General features: G+C 41.3%; 1 protein-coding gene and 1 long non-coding RNA gene across 5 annotated transcripts in view; one reads left to right on the top strand and one right to left on the bottom strand.

Moving 5' to 3' along the window:
* The window catches only part of CNTN1 (contactin 1), a 261698-nt gene that overhangs the window by 96718 nt on the left and 143182 nt on the right, over positions 1-21798 (bottom strand). For all 3 annotated transcript variants that reach the window (XM_068276552.1, XM_068276554.1, XM_068276553.1), the window contains 3 exons: positions 16166-16279; positions 9037-9160; positions 7705-7877 (listed from right to left, as the gene is read on the bottom strand). In XM_068276552.1, coding sequence (XP_068132653.1) covers positions 7705-7877; positions 9037-9160; positions 16166-16217 — 349 coding nt within the window. In that variant the 5' untranslated portion in view covers positions 16218-16279. The remainder of the gene's footprint in view (positions 1-7704; positions 7878-9036; positions 9161-16165; positions 16280-21798) is intronic.
* Positions 1-21798, top strand: part of LOC137563712 (uncharacterized) — a 75431-nt gene that overhangs the window by 9550 nt on the left and 44083 nt on the right. The window contains exons 2-3 of one of the 2 annotated variants that reach the window (XR_011030413.1): positions 17036-17095; positions 18428-18593. This is a non-coding gene — a long non-coding RNA (uncharacterized lncRNA). Of the gene's footprint in view, positions 1-17035; positions 17096-18427; positions 18594-21798 lie in introns of those variants that run through there. The other variant, XR_011030414.1, reaches the window with a different exon arrangement.

Raw genomic sequence — 21798 nt, 5'->3', positions numbered from 1 at the left:
CATGAGTGTCTCGGGGGGGGGGGGCACACTCAAGATAATAAGGTCGTTGCTTGATTGTGGACAGACCAAATTCGAACAGTTACTGTTCTGTCATTGAGCTACTTCTGCCTGGCGACCACATGAGCTGGAAAGCCGCCATCACCTGCACTCTCGCCGTGGTGCGCACCAGTCCAGCACAGCCGTCACTACACAAACTGCTGTGTGTGGTGCGCGTTACACAGTGAGTTTGGTTTGTCAGTGTGAAGCAGTACTCTAACTACACTCCCTGATTTATGAATACACATGCAAGATGTTTTAAAGCACTTTAGCCCTCCAATTTGGCATGCAATGTGATTTCTGCCCTTAAAACACTGCTGTGCGTCAAATCCAGATTTTTCCCCGGGACTTTTGGCGTATATTCCACTCCCCCATGCAAAATGTTAGACCCCTTGAAACATCTTTTCCATCACTTTTGTGGCCAGCATAAATGTTTTTAATTTTCGAAGTTCGCCTCCCCATTGAAGTCTATTGTGGTTTGTGGAAGTTCGCACGAACCGAACTTTTTGCGGAGGTTCACATTTGAGGTTCGCAAACCGATAATCGGAGGTTCGAGCCATCTCTACTTCTGCATTGTTATAAATCCTAAATAGATTTTTGGCTATCATTTACCCAAAGCCACCCTGGAAGTGCAGCCATATATGGTGTCAATCACTGCAAAGCACTTTTCTTGATTCATCAAATATATGATTTATTCCTATGTTATAATCTTAATTAATTTATACTTGAATAGCCCAATTTATGTTAAGAGCTCAAACAAAAAATGTTGACTTTAGCTGCCACTCACCACAACTCCTGCTGTACCAGGCTGCATGGTGATCAGAGCTAATCTAAGCCTCTTGGAATCAGTTACCCAGTGGTGAGTGGCTGCTGAAATCAAATGTTATGCTTGATGTCTTCTGAGGAAAGTCAGTTAAAAGTGCCCAAGGGCAAAATGTTTGATCTAATGTGGGAGCTGAGGTAAAAGAAATCCCATACATTAAATATATTAGCAATTAAGGTGTGCTTCATTGAATTTAATTGGGCGAGGGAAGGTAAACCGGGGGGAGGGGTTGCTTCCTGGCAGGTAATCTGTCAGTGCCAAACTCTGCAAAGCTTTAAGCATGGACATTATCATGATGTGCTAGATCAGTCCTATGAGAATTTCAGTCAAGCTCCGAGGACAGATGAAGAGTGGTTGGGGGTCACATATATAATGTGTATAGTATTGTACCGTGTTAGCCATCAGTAAAAGCAAGATGTTTTGAATCAGGATTATACCATTTATTGGCTAACTTGGAAGTAGTTAGCCAATAAGCGCTATCATTCTTGATATATAATGTGTGTTTTACACCATAAAGTTCATAACAATATCTGTATGTACACTGAACTAAACAGAGGTATGTTTAACCTATTTTGGTTCCTGGACGTAGTTTCTACGTCCAGGAACCATGCGCGCTACCGTGCACGCGCACTCTCGGCCGCGGATTCGGTAGCCAGGGAATCAATGTATCGGGCTATGGTGCCCGATCATTGATTCCTCTCCCCCGCGGAAAAAGCGACAGCTTCTCTCGGAAGCTGCGCCTTTTCTGGCCGTTCCCTTCCCGATGCGTCACTGTAAGCGTATGTTACGCTTAGAGTGACGTCATGTAAACAAACTCATGGCTGCCATCTTGTGGCCAAAAAGTAATACTACACCTGTAAAAAAAAAAAATTTAAATTAACACACATTTACATTATAAATCTATTGTTTACCTCCCACCCTCCCAAAACTACCCAAATAAAATATTTACTATAAAAAAAAAAAATTACAATAAAAAAAACAAAACATGTAAATATCTACCTAAGGGTCTAAACTTTTTAAATATCAATGTAAAGATGAAATATTTCTATATTTTTTTTATTTTAAACTTGTAAATAGTGATAGATGCAAAACTGAAAAAATGCACCTTTATTTCCAAATAAAATATTGTCACCGTACATTGTGATAGGGACATAATTTTAACGGTGTAATAACCGGGACATATGGGCAAATACAATACGTGAGTTTTAATTATGGAGGCATGTATTATTTTAAAACTATAATGGCTGAAAACTGAGAAATAATGCATTTTTTCCGTTTTTTCTTATTCTTCCTGTTAAAATGCATTTACAGTAAAGTGGCTCTTAGCAAAATGTACCCCCCAAAGAAAGCCTAATTGGTGGCGGAAAAAACAAGATATAGATCAGTGCATTGTGATAAGTAGTGATAAAGTTATAGGCTAATGAATGGGAGGTGAACATTTCTCACGTGAAAACGACGGAACCTGAATGGGTTAATGGGTAACCAAACCCTTACTTATTTCAGACTTGGAGAAGTTACTACATATAAAAATGAATGATTTATTGATAATTAAACATAGAGGATAAAGCTATAGGGAATTCTAAATATTCCCTAAAAAATGCAAGAAATATTTTTTCTTGTCGGCTAGATTATCCTCTGCGGCTGCTCACAACCGGCTGATCCAACTTTACATCTTACACCAAGTTTATTGGTCTCCTGCTTCAATGTATAATAAAAAAACTCAGGGATAATGATAAATGCCCGAAGTGTGGTAACACTAATGCAGATTTTATCCATCTGATCTGGTTGTGCCCGGTGGTAGAGGAATTTTGGCAGCAAGTTATAAGTATTTTATCTACCTTCTGTGATGTCCCACTCACACTATCCCCGAAGTTTTGTTTATTTGGTTTGATAGATGAAACTGAAGGTCAACACCACCATCGGATCTTTATTTGTGAGTACTTATTTCTTGCAAGGAAAACAATAGTCCTGAAATGGTTCTCCCCGAGTCACCACAGATATCACACTGGAAATCCTTAATCTATGAAACTATTCAATTCGAAAAAGTGTTACACCTACATCGTAAATGTTCCAATAAATTTGAAAAGGTTTGGAGTAACTAGCTAGAGTCTCAGAGCACGGCTTAATTCTTTGAACTTTTAGTTCTGTAAATTTTCAACCATAATACTTGGAAATACTGATATTAAACAGCAGCTTCTCTCTTGTATTTTTTCTTGTAATGCTATCTCAGGCTACTAGATTATACCTCCTACACTCTATCCCCATGTTTAGTTTTGGTTTTTTGTTTCGTTTTCTTTTTCCTTTTTATGTTAAGTTTCCTTTAGTTAAAGGGGCACTACAGCGAAAAACTGTAAAATTTAAAATATGTACAAACATATACAAATAAGAAGTAAACTTTTTCCAGAGTAAAATGAGCCATAAATTACTTTTCTCCTAGGTTGCTGTCACATACAGTAGGTTGTAGAAATCTGACAGAAATGACAGGTTTTGGACTAGTCCATCTCTTTATAGGGGATTCTCAGGAATATATTTATTTTCAAAAGCACTTAGTGAATGGAAGTTGCTTTGTCCAACTGCCAAAAACTGTGTAGGGAGCTAGGAAGCCAGCCAGCAACTTTGTGTAAATCCTTTTTAAGGAATATCTTTATAAAGAATAAAATCCTTGCTGAGAATCCCCTATGAATAGATAGACTAGTTCAAACCCCGTCACTTCTGTTAGATTTCTACTGCCTACTGTAAGTGACAGCAACATAGGAGAAAAGTAATTTATGGCTCATTTTACTCTGGAAAAAACGTACTTCTTATTTGTATATGTTTGCAGATATTTTACATTTTACAATTGTTCGCCGTAGTGCCCCTTTAAGCTGTTCCATTATAGGTGGACTGGGTTGAACCATAGTGGTTCTATTTACAACTACTTTTATTTTGCAATGTACAGGCGAGATGAGCTTGTAATCAGCAGTGACAGAGGATATATGCTGTGCTTTAGTGAGGTCTATTTTCATTTAATTTTCAATTGATATGGAACCTATGTACTCTTCTATACAATAGAGGTAGACACGTAAGGTGGCACCAGATGCCCTGGTAGGCAGACCCAAGGGGGTAGCAGGAGTAAACGCTGTGCCTCCGGATTGAACAGCATGTAATGTAGCAAAGGAGAGCAAAAAGAAATCCGGGCACCAGCCTGCAGGTATTGCTGCACAGAACACCTTTAATTCATCCCCAAGATCCCCGACAGATTAGTGCAAAAGCCTGACAGCCGTTTCACAGATAAGACTGCTTCTTCAGAGGCAACAATAACCAGCTGTGCAACTAATTGCTAAATAAATCTGATCGCCTCTGAAGAAGCAGTCTTATCTGTGAAACGGCTGGCAGGCTTTTGCACTAATCTGTCGGGGATCTTGGGGATGAATTAAAGGTGTTCTGTGCAGCAATACCTGCTGGCTGGTGCCTGGATTTCTTTTTGCTCTCCTTTGCTACAGTACTCTTCTATACATGGAACTATATGTTACCTTGTCTTATGAAAAACCTTATGTATCGTATTATGACTATCTGCCACTACTTTACTGATATTATGTGATCAATGCTCACTGTTCTGTATATCATGTTTATATTTTTCAATAATAAAATGAATTTTAAAAAAATGCAATAAATAATCATATTTAATCTCAGATTATTTGGAAAGGATAATATACAGTATATAAAAGCCAAGGCATGCTGGATTGTAATAAAGTGCAGTTTTCAGTTGCAACATACATATAGTGAGCAATACATGTTAGAAAACTGAGGTAACATATTTGATTGGGTCCCTTTTTTCCCCAGAGCACACCTCCCACTCACACAGTGGGACCCCTCTCCTTATTAGTGACTATTACATAATATATTAATATTAGCGAGTTAGTCAAAATCCCATGTATTGAAGCAGCTAGCTACTATTTCACCTTTAAAAAAACACATTTAAAAAAAACCAGATACTTTCCTAAAGAAAAGGTAAGCCTCAGGATCTTATTAAGGCTTCCATTGGCGTCCTCTGGTCCCTATCCCTAAGCAAGGACCCCGTTAAGGTTGGCAATAAGGGCTTGTTACATTGGGGCCACGCTCCTGTCACGAGCGCAAAAGAAGAGCATGGCTCCAGTGTTAAAGGGTCCCGTGAGCTATGAGGGACAGTGAGGGAAGCCTCAATAGGATCCAGAGGTTTCCCTATCCCTAGGTAAGTATCCTATCCAGACAGTCTTATCCATTTTTTTACATCCAGCCAGTCCTGTTTACCCAGTTATGTACAGCCAGTCCTGTTCAGTCAGTCCTGTGCAACCAATCCTGTTTACCGAGTTCTGTCCAGCAAGTCCTGTTCAGTCAGTATTCCAACCAGCCCTGTTTACTCAGTCCTGTTCACTAATTCCTGTCCAGTCAGTCCTGTTTACCCAGCCATGTCCAACCAGTCCTGTTTAGTCAGTCCTGTCCAGCCAATGTTGTTTACCCAGTTCTGTCCAGCCAGCCCTGTTCAGTAAGTCCCACCCAACCAGTCCTGTTTAGTCAGTCCTGTCCAGCCAGTCCTGTTCATTAAGTCCCACCCAACCAGTCCTGTTAAGTCAGTCCTGTCCAGCCAATGTTGTTTACCCAGTCCTGTCCAGCCAGTCCTGTTCAGTAAGTCCCACCCAACCAGTCCTGTTTAGTCAGTCCTGTCCAGCCAGTCCTGTTCAGTAAGTCCCACCCAACCATTTCTGTTTAGTCAGTCCTGTCCAGCCAGTCTTGTTTACCCAGTTCTGTCCAGCTAGTCCTGTTCAGTAAGTCCCGCCCAACCAGTCCTGTTTTACAAGTCCTGTCCAGCCAGTCCTCTCATTCCCTTTTCCTGCCTCTTCTTTACTCACTACAGGGTTCACCCTCCTGTTCTTCTCATCTCTGGTGTGGCATTCTCAGAGGTTGTGACCTAGGCAACAAAGTAGCCCATCATCAGTTAGGGCTGATGGCTCATCATCCCTTGTGGGATGCTCTGGTGAAGAGCCATGGTCACTTAAGGTGGCCACACACGATACAATAAAATGATCCGATTTTACGGCAATTCAATAAAAACGATCGGATCTCCCGAAAAAATCGAAAGCTTTTTTTTTCATTCGACAGAAAAATCTGATCGGATTTCCCGTTTTTTTCAATTTTTATCTATCTGCAATGCCAGATATTTTTCTTCAATTTCTCTAAAGATTGTATGGAGTGTGTTAGATTGTCAATTTATTAAAATACACACCCAAGCAATTCTCTAAGAGTTTCCAATCATTTTTATCATAATTGGGGAAAAATTGAAAATAGGTGTGTGGTACATTGGTCATATTTTTGAAATGTTACAATCAGTCAGAAAAATTGATTGCAATTCCTAAATTGAACAAATATTTAAAAAAATTGTATGGTGTGTGGCCTCCTTTAGACACCTTATTTATTGTTCAGTGCTGCATAATATGTTGGCACTATATAAATACAATAAATCATAATAATATACTCTATCCCTGGGAGTGCCCACACCATCCAATGGTGCCAAAATCAACAGGTCACTGACAAAATCACAGCAAAGGCTTGTGAATATTACCTGCAGTCAAACCGTACATAAAGTTAAAAAGGAACCAGTAAATATCAAAGGTAGTGAGGCAGAACAAGAGGGTGGTGCATCAATGGTGTGAAGAGTTATACTGTACTTTATTATAGTCCCCCGTTAACCTCCCCGGCGTTCTATTTTGATCGCCAGGGAGGCTGCGGGAGGGGTTTTTTTTAATAAAAAAAAAACTATTTCATGCAGCCAACTGAAAGTTGGCTGCATGAAAGCCCACTAGAGGGCGCTCCGGAGGCGTTCTTCCGATCGCCTCCGGCGCCCAGAATAAACAAGGAAGGCCGCAATGAGCGGCCTTCCTTGTTTTGCTTAGATCGTCGCCATAGCGACGAGCGGAGTGACGTCATGGACGTCAGCCGACGTCCTGACGTCAGCCGCCTCCGATCCAGCCCTTAGCGCTGGCCGGAACTTTTTGTTCCGGCTACGCTGGGCTCAGGCGGCTGGGGGGACCCTCTTTCGCCGCTGCTCGCGGCGGATCGCCGCAGAGCGGCGGCGATCAGGCAGCACACGCGGCTGGCAAAGTGCCGGCTGCGTGTGCTGCACTTTATTTGAAGAAAATCGGCCCAGCAGGGCCTGAGCGGCAGCCTCCGGCGGTGATGGACGAGCTGAGCTCGTCCATACCGCTCAGGAGGTTAAAGTGCTTTGCATTCCATTCACATTATAACTCCCTCATTTATAGTTATCCTCCATTATAGTGCTGCCATTAATTGTCCTGTCATTATAGTGTCCCCTGTTAGACTGCCCTCAATTACAGTGCCATGTATTATAGTTCTTGTCTTATATATCCCTCTTTAAAGTACTCCTGTCTTTTATAGTGCTTCACCTTAAAACGTCCCTGTTAGTCCTACTGATTACAGTGCCTACCTTATATGTCCTTCTCTATTGAGCGCACCATAGGGGTTCTTTAGAAAAACGTATTAACTATGGTACCAGATATGTCAATATTTGTTATTTGCTAATAATTATAATTACAGTTTACTGCTCTTTAGTGACTGGCATAAAAATCTTCAAATACTTAAATTTTGGCTGGCCGGGAACAGAAAGAGACTGAGTCTATCAAAACCAGCAAGTAAAAGACTTGCTAACACGGTTATATAACAGCATCTAGAAGCCTTTAAAAGCTAAATGACGTTCTTACCCTAAGTCAATGGAAAGTTTCATATAAGGAGAATTGATTGTTTGTCACTGCTCGTATATTTTACAATCTACTGTTTTAGATTAAAATTAAATATATGAAATGTATACTTACATCCAAAGTTGAGGCTGGCTTCATGACTTCTGATTGTCCCATATTCATTGGTCACTATGCAGACATATTTTCCAGTATCTCTTGATTTATCTGGATTATTTATAACTAGGTTACCTCCAATCATACTGTAACGTGGATTTAGAGGATCAATGTCCCAATTATTAAGTCTCCATCTGCAATTTAAAATAAATATTCTAATTTTAGTCAATAATAAATAAACTTCATGTAGTCGTGATTAACAGTATTCTTTCTCATGAATTCTTCAGTGTTTTAATGTTCATTTTTGTTGTTCTTTTAGTGTTGCAGCCATAAATGCTGATCAGATTTGCACTTTTCAATGTTTTTTTTCGTTTGGGGGTGGGGGCTTGAGGGTGGCATTATGAAGGTCTGCAGGAGGTAAACTAGGCTCTAGAAGGCTGATAGGCATTTTGGGTGCTTGACAACCACTGCTGGAGCTTCCACAATTACATAAGAGCACACACGCACACACACACACATCCATTCACAGAACTCAACTATAAAAAATATAAAAAGGTTTGTTTGGAAAAAAAAATGGAATGCAAAACAAATCCAACTGAAATGGAACTGTAATGTAGGTTAGCGCTGCTTTATAAAATTTCTGTGCATTCATGACCTTATAAGTGCCAAAGTGCTTTGGCTGTGAAACATAGAACAAATACTAAAACAAAAGCTTATGCACACAATCCATAATACTGGCAATAACCAGCAGCATAGCAAAAAAACTTAGTCTTACAGGCATTTTTTACAGGCATTTCAGAAGCACACCAGGAGGTGGGCTAGCTTGGACAGCAGTGAATATTTATAAGCATAACAGGCTCGCAGCTCAGCTCTCTCCTAGCGTCAGTGTCAGCAGCATAGAGCGTGTCAGCAGCATAGAGTATGGGGAAGATCATCTGCTGTACTTCTGTACAGCACTGCCGCCACCTAGAGGATCCAGCCTGAATTACAACATTCAGCATTCCTGCATTATGGAGTGAGGAGAGAGAGAGGAAGCTAGATACTCAAGGAAATCAACCGGGCACTCGGGGAGATCTGGTGGGCGGCGCACCCGGCTGAAAAGGCTTGGGAAGAACACTGTATTGGATATCCAAAATGCACACTGGAAAGTAGGCACAGAGTATTCAGCCAGTAGCAGATCTCTCTACCTGCTTGACTTATAAACAATAATGAATAATACAGCTTAGGACAAATTTTACTCAATACCTGAAAGTAAAAATGAGCTTTTCTGCAATGGAGTGAGAGTTCTTAATTAATTCACTTTGATAAATGAAACACGTTAATATCATGCACAGGAAAACAGTAATTACATACTTATAAAGTGGTGATGGGTTTGCTCTGGCTCTGCAATTCATTGAAACTTTGCCCTCAGATTTTTCCGGATGAATGGTGTCAATCGGCTGCTCTTCAAAAACTGGCCCATATCTTTTTCCTTCTTCTAAAATGAAAAATACAGCAGTCATTACAGTAAGGATCAATAAATCTTTGTAATAAAGGTCATTTAAAAATGTATGTAGTCATTATGCTTAATGTAAGAAGTACCTTTAATGGAAAATCTGCAATGCAAGAAAACTCAATCAGTAAATGCTCAAAGGCTATTTATTTAAAAAAGGGACCATAGTGACATATAGTAAAATGTAGTAAATTATTCAGGATACCCAATTTTACGTCCATTATCATGGTTTCAGCATTAGAAACACTTCCTACATTTTGGTATTTAGCACAAGAACAACATTTCATTCATTTTCTAAAAATGTATAAGTTGATGATGAGACTTTGAAATACTTGAGGCAGGGAACACACTTGTCTTTGGCTCTGTTCACATTACCAACTGCAGATGACCGTGCGATCGGAATGCAACATGTACAAACGCACGCCATCTGTGTTTGCATGCATTGCGTGGCCGATTCCTATTCATTGTAGTGAATGGGACATCCATGGGTTTGGGCAAAAAAATGCGTGCAGTATGGGATCACGGACCGCACTGGTCCGCAACGCATGCAGTGTGAACATCAGACAGTGCAATCTATGCACATCTGATGTCGCGCAGGTCTGCCTCCTGCAGGCGTTGCTGAAATCCGGACGGCAACGCCTGTAGTGTGGACGGGGCTTTTCAGTTTTCTGTGCGCGTTTTTCTGTGTACTTTTTCTACACAAACCCTGGTCCGCATGACAGCCGGGGGCCCCAGTATCTCTCACTGGCGAAACCTAGAGGGAAGAGGGAAGTGCAGGCAAGCCCTGGACCTCTCACCTCCAGGGAACTCACCCCCACTGCCTCTAAACTGAATGCTAACTGCAACAAACATAATTGCTGACTCCCAGCTAGAGCAATTTCCTGCCTTTATCTGGTCAGCAGACGCCAGTCAGCCAATCAGGTGTACTATTATACACTCTTTGCCTGCTGTGCCAAATCTAGCAGGAATTGCATAAATTAGCATTCAGGTGGGAGGCACCTGATTGGCTGACTGGTGTCTGCTGACCAGATAAAGGCAGGATATTGCTCTAGCAGTGTTGCCAACCTTTCACGTTATTTTTTACTGACAAATACCTACAAATTTACTGACAAAAGATTTTTTTTACTGACAAACCCCGCCCCCCGAAAAAATTGGCGTGGCCACGCAACAGAATGTGGGCGTGCTCATGGGTGGAGCCAAATATACATGATTTTAATATTGCTGTGAAAGGTCTGTCAGGGAAGTTTGAGCTCTGCCATAGTGTTTCCCCCCCTTCCCCCAAAATACATGTAATCTGACAGCATTTCACCAAAAATCCACGTAATCTGGCAGAGGTTCTTCCAAAATACAGATAATATGGCAGTGGTTCCCAAAAAATAGATGTAATCTGGCAGCAGCGATTCCCCCAACATACACATAATCTGGCAGCAGTTCCTCAAAATACATTTAATCTGACAGCAGTGGTTCCCCAAAAATAGGTAGCCCCAGGTCTATAGGTGTCCCCAGAATAGGTGGCCAGGGGTATAGATGTCCCCAGAACAGGTAGCCAGGGGGAGAGATGTCCCCAGAACAGGTAGCCAGGGGTATATGTGCCCAGTATATGTAGGCAGGGGTACAGGGCCGGTTCTAGACTGGCACATATGAGGGGGCAGTCAAATGGGTAGGGGGCAACATGTTCGAGGAAATTTGCGGCGACTAAAGTGGGCATGGCAAGTAAATACACATAATGAGAGACAGCGTTTCACCAGTAAATGCACGTAATGACAGACAGCTTTTCACCAGTAAATGCACATAAGAGACCGCCTTTCACCAGTAAATGCACGTAATGACAGACAGCTTTTCACCAGTGAATGCACGTAATGAGAGACAGCTTTTCACCAGTAAATGCACATAATGAGAGACAGCTTTTCACCAGTAAATGAACATAAGAGACAGCTTTTCACCAGTAAATGCACATAATAAGAGACAGCTTTGCACCAGTAAATGCACATAATAAGAGACAGCATTTCACCAGTAAATGCACATAATAAGAGACAGCTTTTCACCAGTAAATGCACATAATGGCAAACAGCCAGTGTCCTCAGTATATGTAGCCAGCAGATATATGTGCCCAGTATATGTAGCCAGAGGTATATGTCCCCAGTATATGTAGGCAGGGGTATATGTGCCCAGTATATGTAGCCAGGGTTATATGTGCCCAGTAGATGTAGCCAGGGTTATGTGTGCCCAGTAGATGTAGCCAGGGTTATGTGTGCCCAGTAGATGTAGCCAGAGGTATATGTGCCCAGTAGATGTAGCCAGAGGTATATGTGCCCAGTAGATGTAGCCAGGGTTATATGTGCCAAGTAGATGTAGCCAGAGGTATATGTGCCCAGTAGATGTAGCCAGGGTTATATGTGCCCAGTAGATGTAGCCAGAGGTATATGTGCCCAGTAGATGTAGCCAGAGGTATATGTGCCCAGTAGATGTAGCCAGAGGTATATGTGCCCAGTAGATGTAGCCAGGGTTATATGTGCCCAGTAGATGTAGCCAGGGTTATATGTGCCCAGTAGATGTAGCCAGGGTTATATGTGCCCAGTAGATGTAGCCATAGGTATATGTGCCCAGTAGATGTAGCCAGAGGTATATGTGCCCAGTAGATGTAGCCAGGGTTATATGTGCCCAGTAGATGTAGCCAGGGTTATATGTGCCCTGTAGATGTAGCCAGGGTTATATGTGCCCAGTAGATGTAGCCAGGGCTATATGTGCCCAGTAGATGTAGCCAGGGTTATATGTGCCCAGTAGATGTAGCCAGGGTTATATGTGCCCAGTAGATGTAGCCAGAGGTATATGTCCCCAGTAGATGTAGCCAGGGTTATATGTGCCCAGTAGATGTAGCCAGGGTTATATGTGCCCAGTAGATGTAGCCAGAGGTATATGCCCCCAGTAGATGTAGCCAGAGGTATTTGTGCCCAGTAGATGTAGCCAGAGGTATATGTGCCCAGTAGATGTAGCCAGGGGGTATATGTGCCCAGTAGATGTAGCCAGATGTATATGTGCCCAGTAGATGTAGCCAGAGGTATATGTGCCCAGTAGATGTAGCCAGAGGTATATGTGCCCAGTAGATGTAGCCAGAGGTATATGTGCCCAGTAGATGTAGCCAGAGGTATATGTGCCCAGTAGATGTAGCCAGATGTATATGTGCCCAGTAGATGTAGCCAGGGTTATATGTGCCCAGTAAATGTAGCCAGGGTTATATGTGCCCAGTAGATGTAGCCAGATGTATATGTGCCCAGTAGATGTAGCCAGAGGTATATGTGCCCAGTAGATGTAGCCAGAGGTATATGTGCCCAGTAGATGTAGCCAGAGGTATATGTGCCCAGTAGATGTAGCCAGGGTTATATGTGCCCAGTAGATGTAGCCAGGGTTATATGTGCCCAGTAGATGTAGCCAGATGTATATGTGCCCAGTAGATGTAGCCAGATGTATATGTCCCCAGTAGATGTAGCGCAGTGGCAGGCAGCAGTGAGCGGAACTTACCTGCGTCTTCTCTTGTCGCCGGCGCGGGATGATCTGCCGCTACTCTGGTCTGGTCCAGACCAGAGCAGCAGAACTTCCGGCGCAGGAGCGAGACGGAAGGTAAGTCCCACCCGCTGCCAAGCGCCACTGCCAGTCACTTTGGAGGGGGACAGTCAGCGAGGGAGTGAGAGCACAAAGGTGAGAGAAGGGGGGGGGGAGATCTCCACCGCTGCCAACAGCTCTTCCTCCACTGCGCCGCTGTCCTCCTGAAACAGGGCGGGCGGCCGCCCTTTTACGGACGCTGCTGAATTCCTTACAGAATTCACGGGCAGCTTAATTTGTCTAAAAAATTACGGGCTGCCCGTAAATTTACGGGCGGTTGGCAACACTGTGCTCTAGCTGGGAGTTAGCAATTGTGTTTGTTACTTTTTCTACACACCAAGTGTGTTTCTATTCAGAAAGAAGCGCACATTTTTTTCACAGCAGCTAATGTAATTGATACATAAAACTGACAAAATATGCAGAATCATGATTCAGAATGTCAGTTTTTTTTCTGCGCCTGTATAAATTTCTGTATATGTGAATTAAAAGACCACTGCAGCAAAAAAAGAAAGCAGTTAAAATCTGACTGAACCAACAGATTTTGGACTAGTCCACCTCTTCATCGGGGATACTCAGGGTTTTCTTTGTATTCAAAAGCATTTCCTGAATGGCAATTTAACTGCCAAACTAGTAAGATACCAGCCAACTCCCTACTCGCACACTATTTTGGCAATCTTAGCAACTGCTTTACAAAACAAATAAAACCCTGAGAATCCCCCATGAGGAGATGAACTACTCCAAAATCAGTTCTGTTAGATTTTAACTGCTTACCTTCTCTACTAGAGTCGTCCTTTAAGTGTTGTACACTTCAAACGTGCTGGTGTCAGTAGCTTCTATGAAAGTGAAAGCTGGATGGGATTGGAGGATCTGGCACTTTCATGCATGTGTTTTACTTTATATTTTTTGTGCCAGAGAAGGAACTAGAAGAACCCCACACAAACAGATTAAGCATATGAAATTCTGTGAAGGTGGCACAGGACACAATATCAGGACAGTCCAGATTACCAATCCCTTGGTCACTGCTACCAGCTGTGCTTAATATCAGGTTTCCTATATTTACCTTGGAAACTCTTTGAAATGTCCTTGGATTCTAGCACTAGATTAATACAGCACTAACTTACCATATATTTCTGCATGCAAGATTATGTTCTTCAATTTGTTGATATTATTTGGGCTATCATTTAAAAAAAAAATCTTGTAATTTAATGAGAAGCAGAAAGCATGCAATATTTCTGTTGCCTCTTGAGCCCACAAGAGAAACGTATAACAGCTACTTCAAAAAGGTTATTTCTATTTGAAGGGAACCGTCTGTCACAGATAACGCTGTCATGCACATATTCTGGTTGCCTTCAACCGCTTTTGACCTTTACAAGCAATGTTCTCTTTTTTTACTCCAGGCATGGACATCAATGCACACTGTGACACACTGAATATAAATGGCCATCGTGATGCACTTGTTCATATGTACAGTATAACTATGTAAACAGACTTTTTGCAATAATATCAGCTAAAATGTTCTAGTATTACAATTGCAAAACCATATTAATGCACTCATCACCTCTAAATATAACAGTATGCCTGCTATAGAGGAATGCATGAAGGTAATGGACAGACGAGCAACCATTTGTAGTCAAAGTATTTTTGCAAAAGCAATTGACATGATTCTTTAAAGATGTTAAGGTCTGCTGGTTTAAAAATAAATCAGTATTGAAATTAACTAAAAAACAGCTTACAGACAATGTTTGGGTTAATGATTCACAGTCCACTCCACTCTTCCTGAGCTAAATGCTCCAGGTGTATAAGGTGTGAAGGGTACTTTCTCCAGGCTGCAAGTGTCACCTCTTTCCATAGATGCTCAATGGGATTTAAATTACCGGTAAGTCTAATCAAAGGTAATTGCAGAATAGTGTAATGTTTTGTTCTTGGCCACACCTGAGTGCTTTTAAATGTGTCATTCAGTTCATTAAATCCCTATAGACGGTACCTTTCACTGCAGAATGGTTTGCTAGTCTTAAGCCCAATCTACTCGATACGATTCTTTGTACGATTCAATTACGATTCTATTTACGATTCGATTAAATCCGACATGTCCGATCGAGATTCGATTCGATTCAGTTTGATTTGCAATTGGAAAACAATGGCTAATTGAATTGCATCAAATCGAATCCTGATCGGACATGTTGGATTTAATCGAATCGTAAATAGAATCATAATTGAATCATACAAAGAATCGTTTCTTGTAGATTGGGCTTTAAGGTTTTATTGCTCCCCAAGCTTTAGCACCTTGTAACAGATGCAGCGAGGCAGGTCCAAAAGGTAACCTCTTAGATATACAGTATCTACTATTTCCTTGTAAAATAGTATGCTACTGCACTGGCTGCCTTGAAATTCTATTAGTTTCCCGTCTTAGGGCCCTTTCACACTGGCTGCATTTCGTTTTTTTTTTTGTTTTGTTTTTTAAAAGTCTTGTGATTTTCCAAACGCAAGTACAGTAAACTTACAATTGGAATTGTGGGAATGCATACATACTGAAGGTGTTTCCAGTTTGGACAAATTTTGGGCCAATCGCTGCCAATCACTCACAGCATTGACAGAATGTTTAAATTTTTTTAATCTCTTCTCTAACAGTGCCGCCAAATTTTATATAATGAAATTAGACCCAGGAATGTTCAATGGATGTGTATTTAAAGGGGAACTTCAGCTTAAACAAAAATACCGTTATTAAGTTACATTAGTTATGTTAATTAGAATAGATAGGTAATATAATCTTTTACCCACCCTGTTTTAAAAGAAAAAGCAAATGTTTGTGATTCATGGGGGCTGCCATCTTTGTCATGGGGGCAGCCATCTTTTTGGTTGAAAAGAGGTGACAGGGAGCATGAGACACAGTTCCAACTGTCCTGTGTCCTGATAACCTCTCGCAGCTGCACACACTGGGCTTCAAATGTCAAATTCAAAATGTAAAAAAAAAAAAAAAAAAATAAAAAAAAAAATGCACCAAAACAGCAGAACGAGAACAACAGCATCAGAAATCCCATCATGCTTTGCACAGCATAAGGGGAAAACTGCCCGGGCAGTTTTCTTCTGTGTAGCTAAAAATGAGGCTTGTATAAGAGAAACAACGTTCTGATGCTGTGAAACTGTTAAAGAAACACCAGGCCTTTTCAGTACTGCTGAGTCGATTTTTAGTCTGGAGGTTCACTTAAATAAATAAAATGTAGATATCTTGCAAGGTTGCTATTACCTGAAGTTATTTTTTGCTCTTTTCATATGACAAACCTTTTGTGTGTACGTATTGATATCAAGTGAATATTAACTGTAATTAACAGTGAACCAGCAACCAATTATGAAACAAGAGTGGATCTTAATAATTCAGTCAAAGTACCTTACCTGCCCAGCAGAAGAAAATGTACAATAAAAGTTGCGTTAAGATGGGCCACATGTTCACAGATGACAGTAAACCAGTTCCTCTACTGATTCTTTCCTGCGTCTTTTATTTTCTCTCTGTACAAAATTGCGAAGGAGAATATAAAATATTTACATCTTACACTCACAGGTAAAGCAAGCTAAGTCTTAACAATTAGCATAGCGCTTGTTACAAACAACCAAAACAACTGAGACAATGGCCTCGATTCATCAAACAGTTTGCGGTAAAAATTTACTGTTTGTTCAGATTCAGGATCAGAATCATTTTATTTCGCCAAGCATGACTGGGTCATGCCCGGAATTGGGTTTGGCACGATAGAGCGGTACATAGACAGAAAGGCAGGAAAAACGTCAGAATATGACAGTAATACCTCATTCTCAAATATATACATACACACATATAAAGTCAGCATCAAATATCCAATATTACCGAAAACTTACCGAATGCTTAGTAGTATTCAGCAATTTTTTTTAGTTGTTGGCAGTTGTTCGTTAAAAGATCGCTAGTGTTCAGTAATGATGCGGTAACCATGCGGTAAATATCGACAATAGCGATCTTTTAGCCAATACAAGCCATTTTCAAAGTGCATTGTGGGTAAGGAAGATGCATTGTGGGCAATTTAAAGAGAACCTGAACTGAAAATGAAAAGTGAAAATAAACATAAACACGGCATCAAAAAAAATGGCCATTACCCCATAACAGCTTCCTGGTCAGCACACTGTTAAACTGTAATATTGCCCACTTGAGCCACAGGGAAACATGGACATTACCTTACACATTTATTGTTACTGACAGCAGCTGATATATAACTGATAGCAACTGGTATATTTCAGGACTGGAAGGGATCACTGTAAGAAGAAAATGGTGAGTTTCTGAGAGGAACTGACGGCGAGGTAAGGATGTAATATTCATTTGCAGCTACATCATGCATTTATTTTAAATAATTTTACTCAGTTCAGGTTCCTGTTAAATACACTGACAGCAGAAACATAAATAACGACAAGGCAGTGCGGGCGATATTGCACTCGGAATTTACCACCCTGACACGCCCCCTTTCTGCTTCTTGAATACTAGTTTCGGAAAATTTACCGCACAATATGGCCAGAACACTGACATGCAATATCATTTATGAATACTAACTTCCGCAAAATAATAGTGCTAAATTACCGTATCGATAAAGCGTTCGGTAAACGTTCGGTAACACTTCATGAATCAAGGCCAATCTCACCATTAATAAAAATAAATAAATAAAGTTTGGATGTTTCTTACTCAATCACGCAACAATGGCTTAATGGATTTGAATGACATTTGGCACACACATAGTACATTTCCTGGAATAATATATAGGATACTTTTTATTTCCATAACCAAAAAGTGGGCGGAGGCAAATACAAATTTCACTGGGAAAATGAAAACTGCAGCCATTCTTAGGCTCCCTGCACACTGCAAAACCGATTTGCGATTCTGATTTCGATTTGCAATTCCAATTTTCCCTGAATGCTATCAACAGAAAAACGCAGAAAAAACACAGCATGCATGTAAAAAAACAATTAAGAATCGGAATCGCATGCAGTGTGCAGGGGGCCTTACACTGTTAATGGTAGGGTTCTCAAACTTTGCACAGTTGGTCACTGGGTGACTGGGATTAATATTCAGAAAAGTGGGTGGAGCCTACCAAAGGCAATCAAAATCCACCTATTGGTTTTCAAGGGGAATATTTAATTGCTGCCATTCTTGCGCTGTTAATGGCACATGCCTCAAACCTGGTACAGTCGATCATTGAATGACTGGGGTTCAAATTCAGAAAAGGGGGTGGAGACAGAGCCAATCGGATTTGTTTAATTTCAATGCAAATTAGTGATGCCAAAGACAGCAAAGCTCACAAACTAGGTCATTGAGTAATTGTGTGATCGAGTTAGAAAAAGTGGGTGGAGCCAACACCAGTCAAATACATACCCGGGCAACGCGGGCCATCAGCAAGTATTTTCATATAATTAATAACTTATAATGCAATAGTAGGGAAAACTTGAGTAAAAAGTTGCACCATAGTGTGTTAAACATTGAGAAGAACTTTGCTTAGAACTTTGCTTATGGTCATTTGTGATCAATGCTTGTATGCACATCATTTTAATGCAAGACTATGAAATGTAAGACCCAACAAACCAACGCTCATGTCAAATTACAATTCTTTGTGTAGTTGTGTATCATGTAACTTTAATTTGCAGCTTAAGGATGGCTTCTTTCACCCGCGTGGAGAGCTCCTTTGATCGTATGTTGTCTGTTCACAGTAAAATCTGCTGCAAGCATCACACCTCAAATCAACTCCAGGCCTTTTATCTGCCTAATTGATAATGACATAATGATGGACTTGCCCACACCTGCCCATGAAATAGCCCTATGAGTCAATTGTCCTATTACTTTTGAGCCCCTGAAATAAAGGGATTGTGTTAAAAATGCTTTAGTTTCCTCACATTTTAATGCAATCATTTTGTTCACCACGCTGAATTGAAGCTGAAAGTCTGCACTTTAACTGCACCTGAGTTGTTTTATTTACAATTGTGGTAATGTCTCTATCCAAATATTTATGAACCTAAGTGTGTGTGTGTGTGTGTTTAGCAATGCTCTTCATCCTGCTGCTGTGTGTAGCAATGCTCTTCATCCTGCTGCTGGCTGTCTACCTATGAAATAGCCGCTGGGAGATTTGGGTGCAGGATAAAGCCGATATGCAGCTTACCCTGCTCCTGCACAAGTCCCGGTGGCGTTAATTATTATTCCCTCTCCAGGTCGAAGTGGATGGTAGGGAATTATGTAATTCAGCTTCCAGCTATTGCTGGCGGCCGAATTACAGCATTTTAAAAGTAATCTGAGCTCCATCTTTTGACGGCGCCCAAGTTACTCACTGAGTATCGCTATAGCCGTAATTCCTATTATGGCCTATGGTAGCGTCCAAATCTCCTGCTCTGTTTTAACAGCGCTTCTGCTAGCTCCCCCTGGCTTCAAAGAATCACGTGGTGTTTTTGACATGTGACTTAACTAACCAATGAGAGAGCAACAGAATATCTCAACCTCTCATGAGAAAGAGATACTCATCTCAGGCTCCTCTGCAGATCCACAGACGTGAATAGTATACACTACATTTGAGGTGACAGAACAATCTTTTCAGAGAGAAAGTTTTTGCAGCGTAGATTATCATTTTTTGGTCATCCATAGCACAGATCCCTCCCTGCTTTTAGAAAAAAAAATGTACTAATGTTTCTTGAAAGAAGTGCAAGATCAGCCTAGCAAGAACAAAAGTAGTAAAAAAGGGTTTTAACCGACACTATAAAATATTTTTAAAAGTTTGATTGGCGTTGAATTTAAATAGATGTGTTTTTAAATGTGCCCACAAAGGATTAAAATATTTTCCGTACATTGAAGGCACTTATCATACGCGTGGTTATTTTGAACACTTATTCCATGTGGCTTTCACCGCTTCCACAGTTTCAAATCACTTTGTATTAAAGCCCCTATAGTTATTTAAACTTCCATTCTCTTCATCGATTCCAGAATTGAGCACATGTTGACCTACTAATCACTTGTACTCCCATTTTCAATCATTAGTAATAAGGAAACCGTAGGCTAAGGGAGATCTTGGCAAGAAAGTACAGGAAGAAATTAGCATCTATTGCTTGACTTCCATCTGCATTGTCAGTCAATATTGCTACTAATGTAGTTATTGCCAGTTGATGTAGCAGGGATAGCACAGCTACACCGTACTCCATCCTGAAATCCATTACTGTAGAAGAGTAGGATACCAGGGAGAGAGGAAGCAAACGGAGAAACAAAATGAATGAAAAACATCTCAACTTGCCCTGGGATGGTAAATCTGATATTCAGCTTTCACCCAGATGGATTTGACAAATGAGCCTGTCTAGATACCCATTGTGTCTTCCTGCTGTAACTGAACATGTGTCATGCATACAAGATGAACAACCCTGAAGTTTTAAAAAAAGATGAATGTGATGAAAGCAGCCAATACTGTTTGTCTACTGGAAAACAGACATATCTTGTGTCCTGCCACATACATATCTCGCCGTAAATATGTTGTTTGAAACCCTGTCTGCTCCGACAAATGATGCACTTCAGCAGACATTAAAATTCCCTACAAAACCTTCCTATTGTGTATAGAATCCTGTGACCAGATTTCACAGAGGCCTATTTCCACTGAATCAGTCAAATGGAAAGGCCTAATTTGATTGGATTCATGGATTGTCTGTCAGGGGATGCCAACTCTTTTCAGATCATCCGTTTTCATTTTCATACTGGTGTCACGCTAGTAATTAATTTAACATTGGCATTAATTACTGCATGACCTACTCGATGGATAATCTTTTTTACATTGCAGGAACAGCAAGCTCCTGCTAATGCGAGCCATAGGAAGTGTTAGCACAACACTGATATCCCCTGTTGCTTCTAAAACACGTTCATCTAAACAAAACAAAAAATGAAACAGCTGGCATTACAAGTACTGACAACGCACATTTATTGCAACCATGGGCAGGGCTAGTCATTATAAGCACAGGGGGCAAGTTTATGCTATTAAAGTCTTCTCTGGTAAGACACACATACTGGTAATATGTTTCCTTATTCTATTAAAGTCTATCTAAAGCCAAACCACAAAGTTACTCCATTGCCGATCTGCTGTTATAATCATTATTATTATTTAGTATTAATTTAGCGCCGACATCTTCCGCAGCGCTGTACAGAGTATATTGTCTTGTCACTTAACTGTTCCTCAGAGGGGCTCACAATCTAATCCCTACCGTAGTTATATGTCTATGTATGTCTTATTTAGTGTATATGTTACGGCCAGAACCCGAAGTGTGGCCACTTCTAGTTCTGGCCGGCCACTTCGGGTTCTGGCCGGCCAATGCGCGAAGTGGCCGCAGCGCAGCGGCCAATGTTAGAAATGGAATGTTTCCTTTTATTATGAATGTAGTTTTCCTGGCCGTCTCTGGCCAAATGTAGCAAAAAAAAAACAGTTCGTTCATTGAATGAAATGAAGCCGCCCGGCTTCTGCTCCGCCTCCTCTCCTCCGCCCCTGCCTTTCTCTCTCTCTCTCTATCTATCTTCTTCGGGCAGCCGGCGGGGACACGCGTGTCCCCGAGAGTCGTTCGTGGCGCCAGGAAAGCAGAGCGGGGAGGCTGCAGACATTGCTTCTGCCAGCCCCCGCTCTGCAGGGACGAACGACAGGATTGCCTGCCGCGACAAACGACTCTGGAGGGGACACGCATGTCCCCCGCTGCTAGTGTCGGGGAGAAGAGAGAGAGAGAGAGAGAGGCAGGGGCGGAGGAGAGGAGGCGGAGCAGAAGCCGGGCGGCTTCATCTCATTCAATGAACGAACTGGGTTTTTTTTTGCTACATTTGGCCAGAGACGGCCAGGAAAACTACATTCATATTAAAAGGAAACATTCCATTTCTAACATTGGCCGCTGCGCTGCGGCCACTTCGCGCATTGGCCGGCCAGAACCCGAAGTGGCCGGCCAGAACTAGAAGTGGCCACACTTCGGGTTCTGGCCGTAACATATATATCATAGTCTAGGGCCAATTTAGGGGG

This window comes from Hyperolius riggenbachi, chromosome 3 (genome assembly GCF_040937935.1).
Source record: "Hyperolius riggenbachi isolate aHypRig1 chromosome 3, aHypRig1.pri, whole genome shotgun sequence".
Lineage (NCBI taxonomy): Eukaryota > Metazoa > Chordata > Amphibia > Anura > Hyperoliidae > Hyperolius > Hyperolius riggenbachi.
This window is presented reverse-complemented; position numbering and strand designations above follow the sequence as displayed.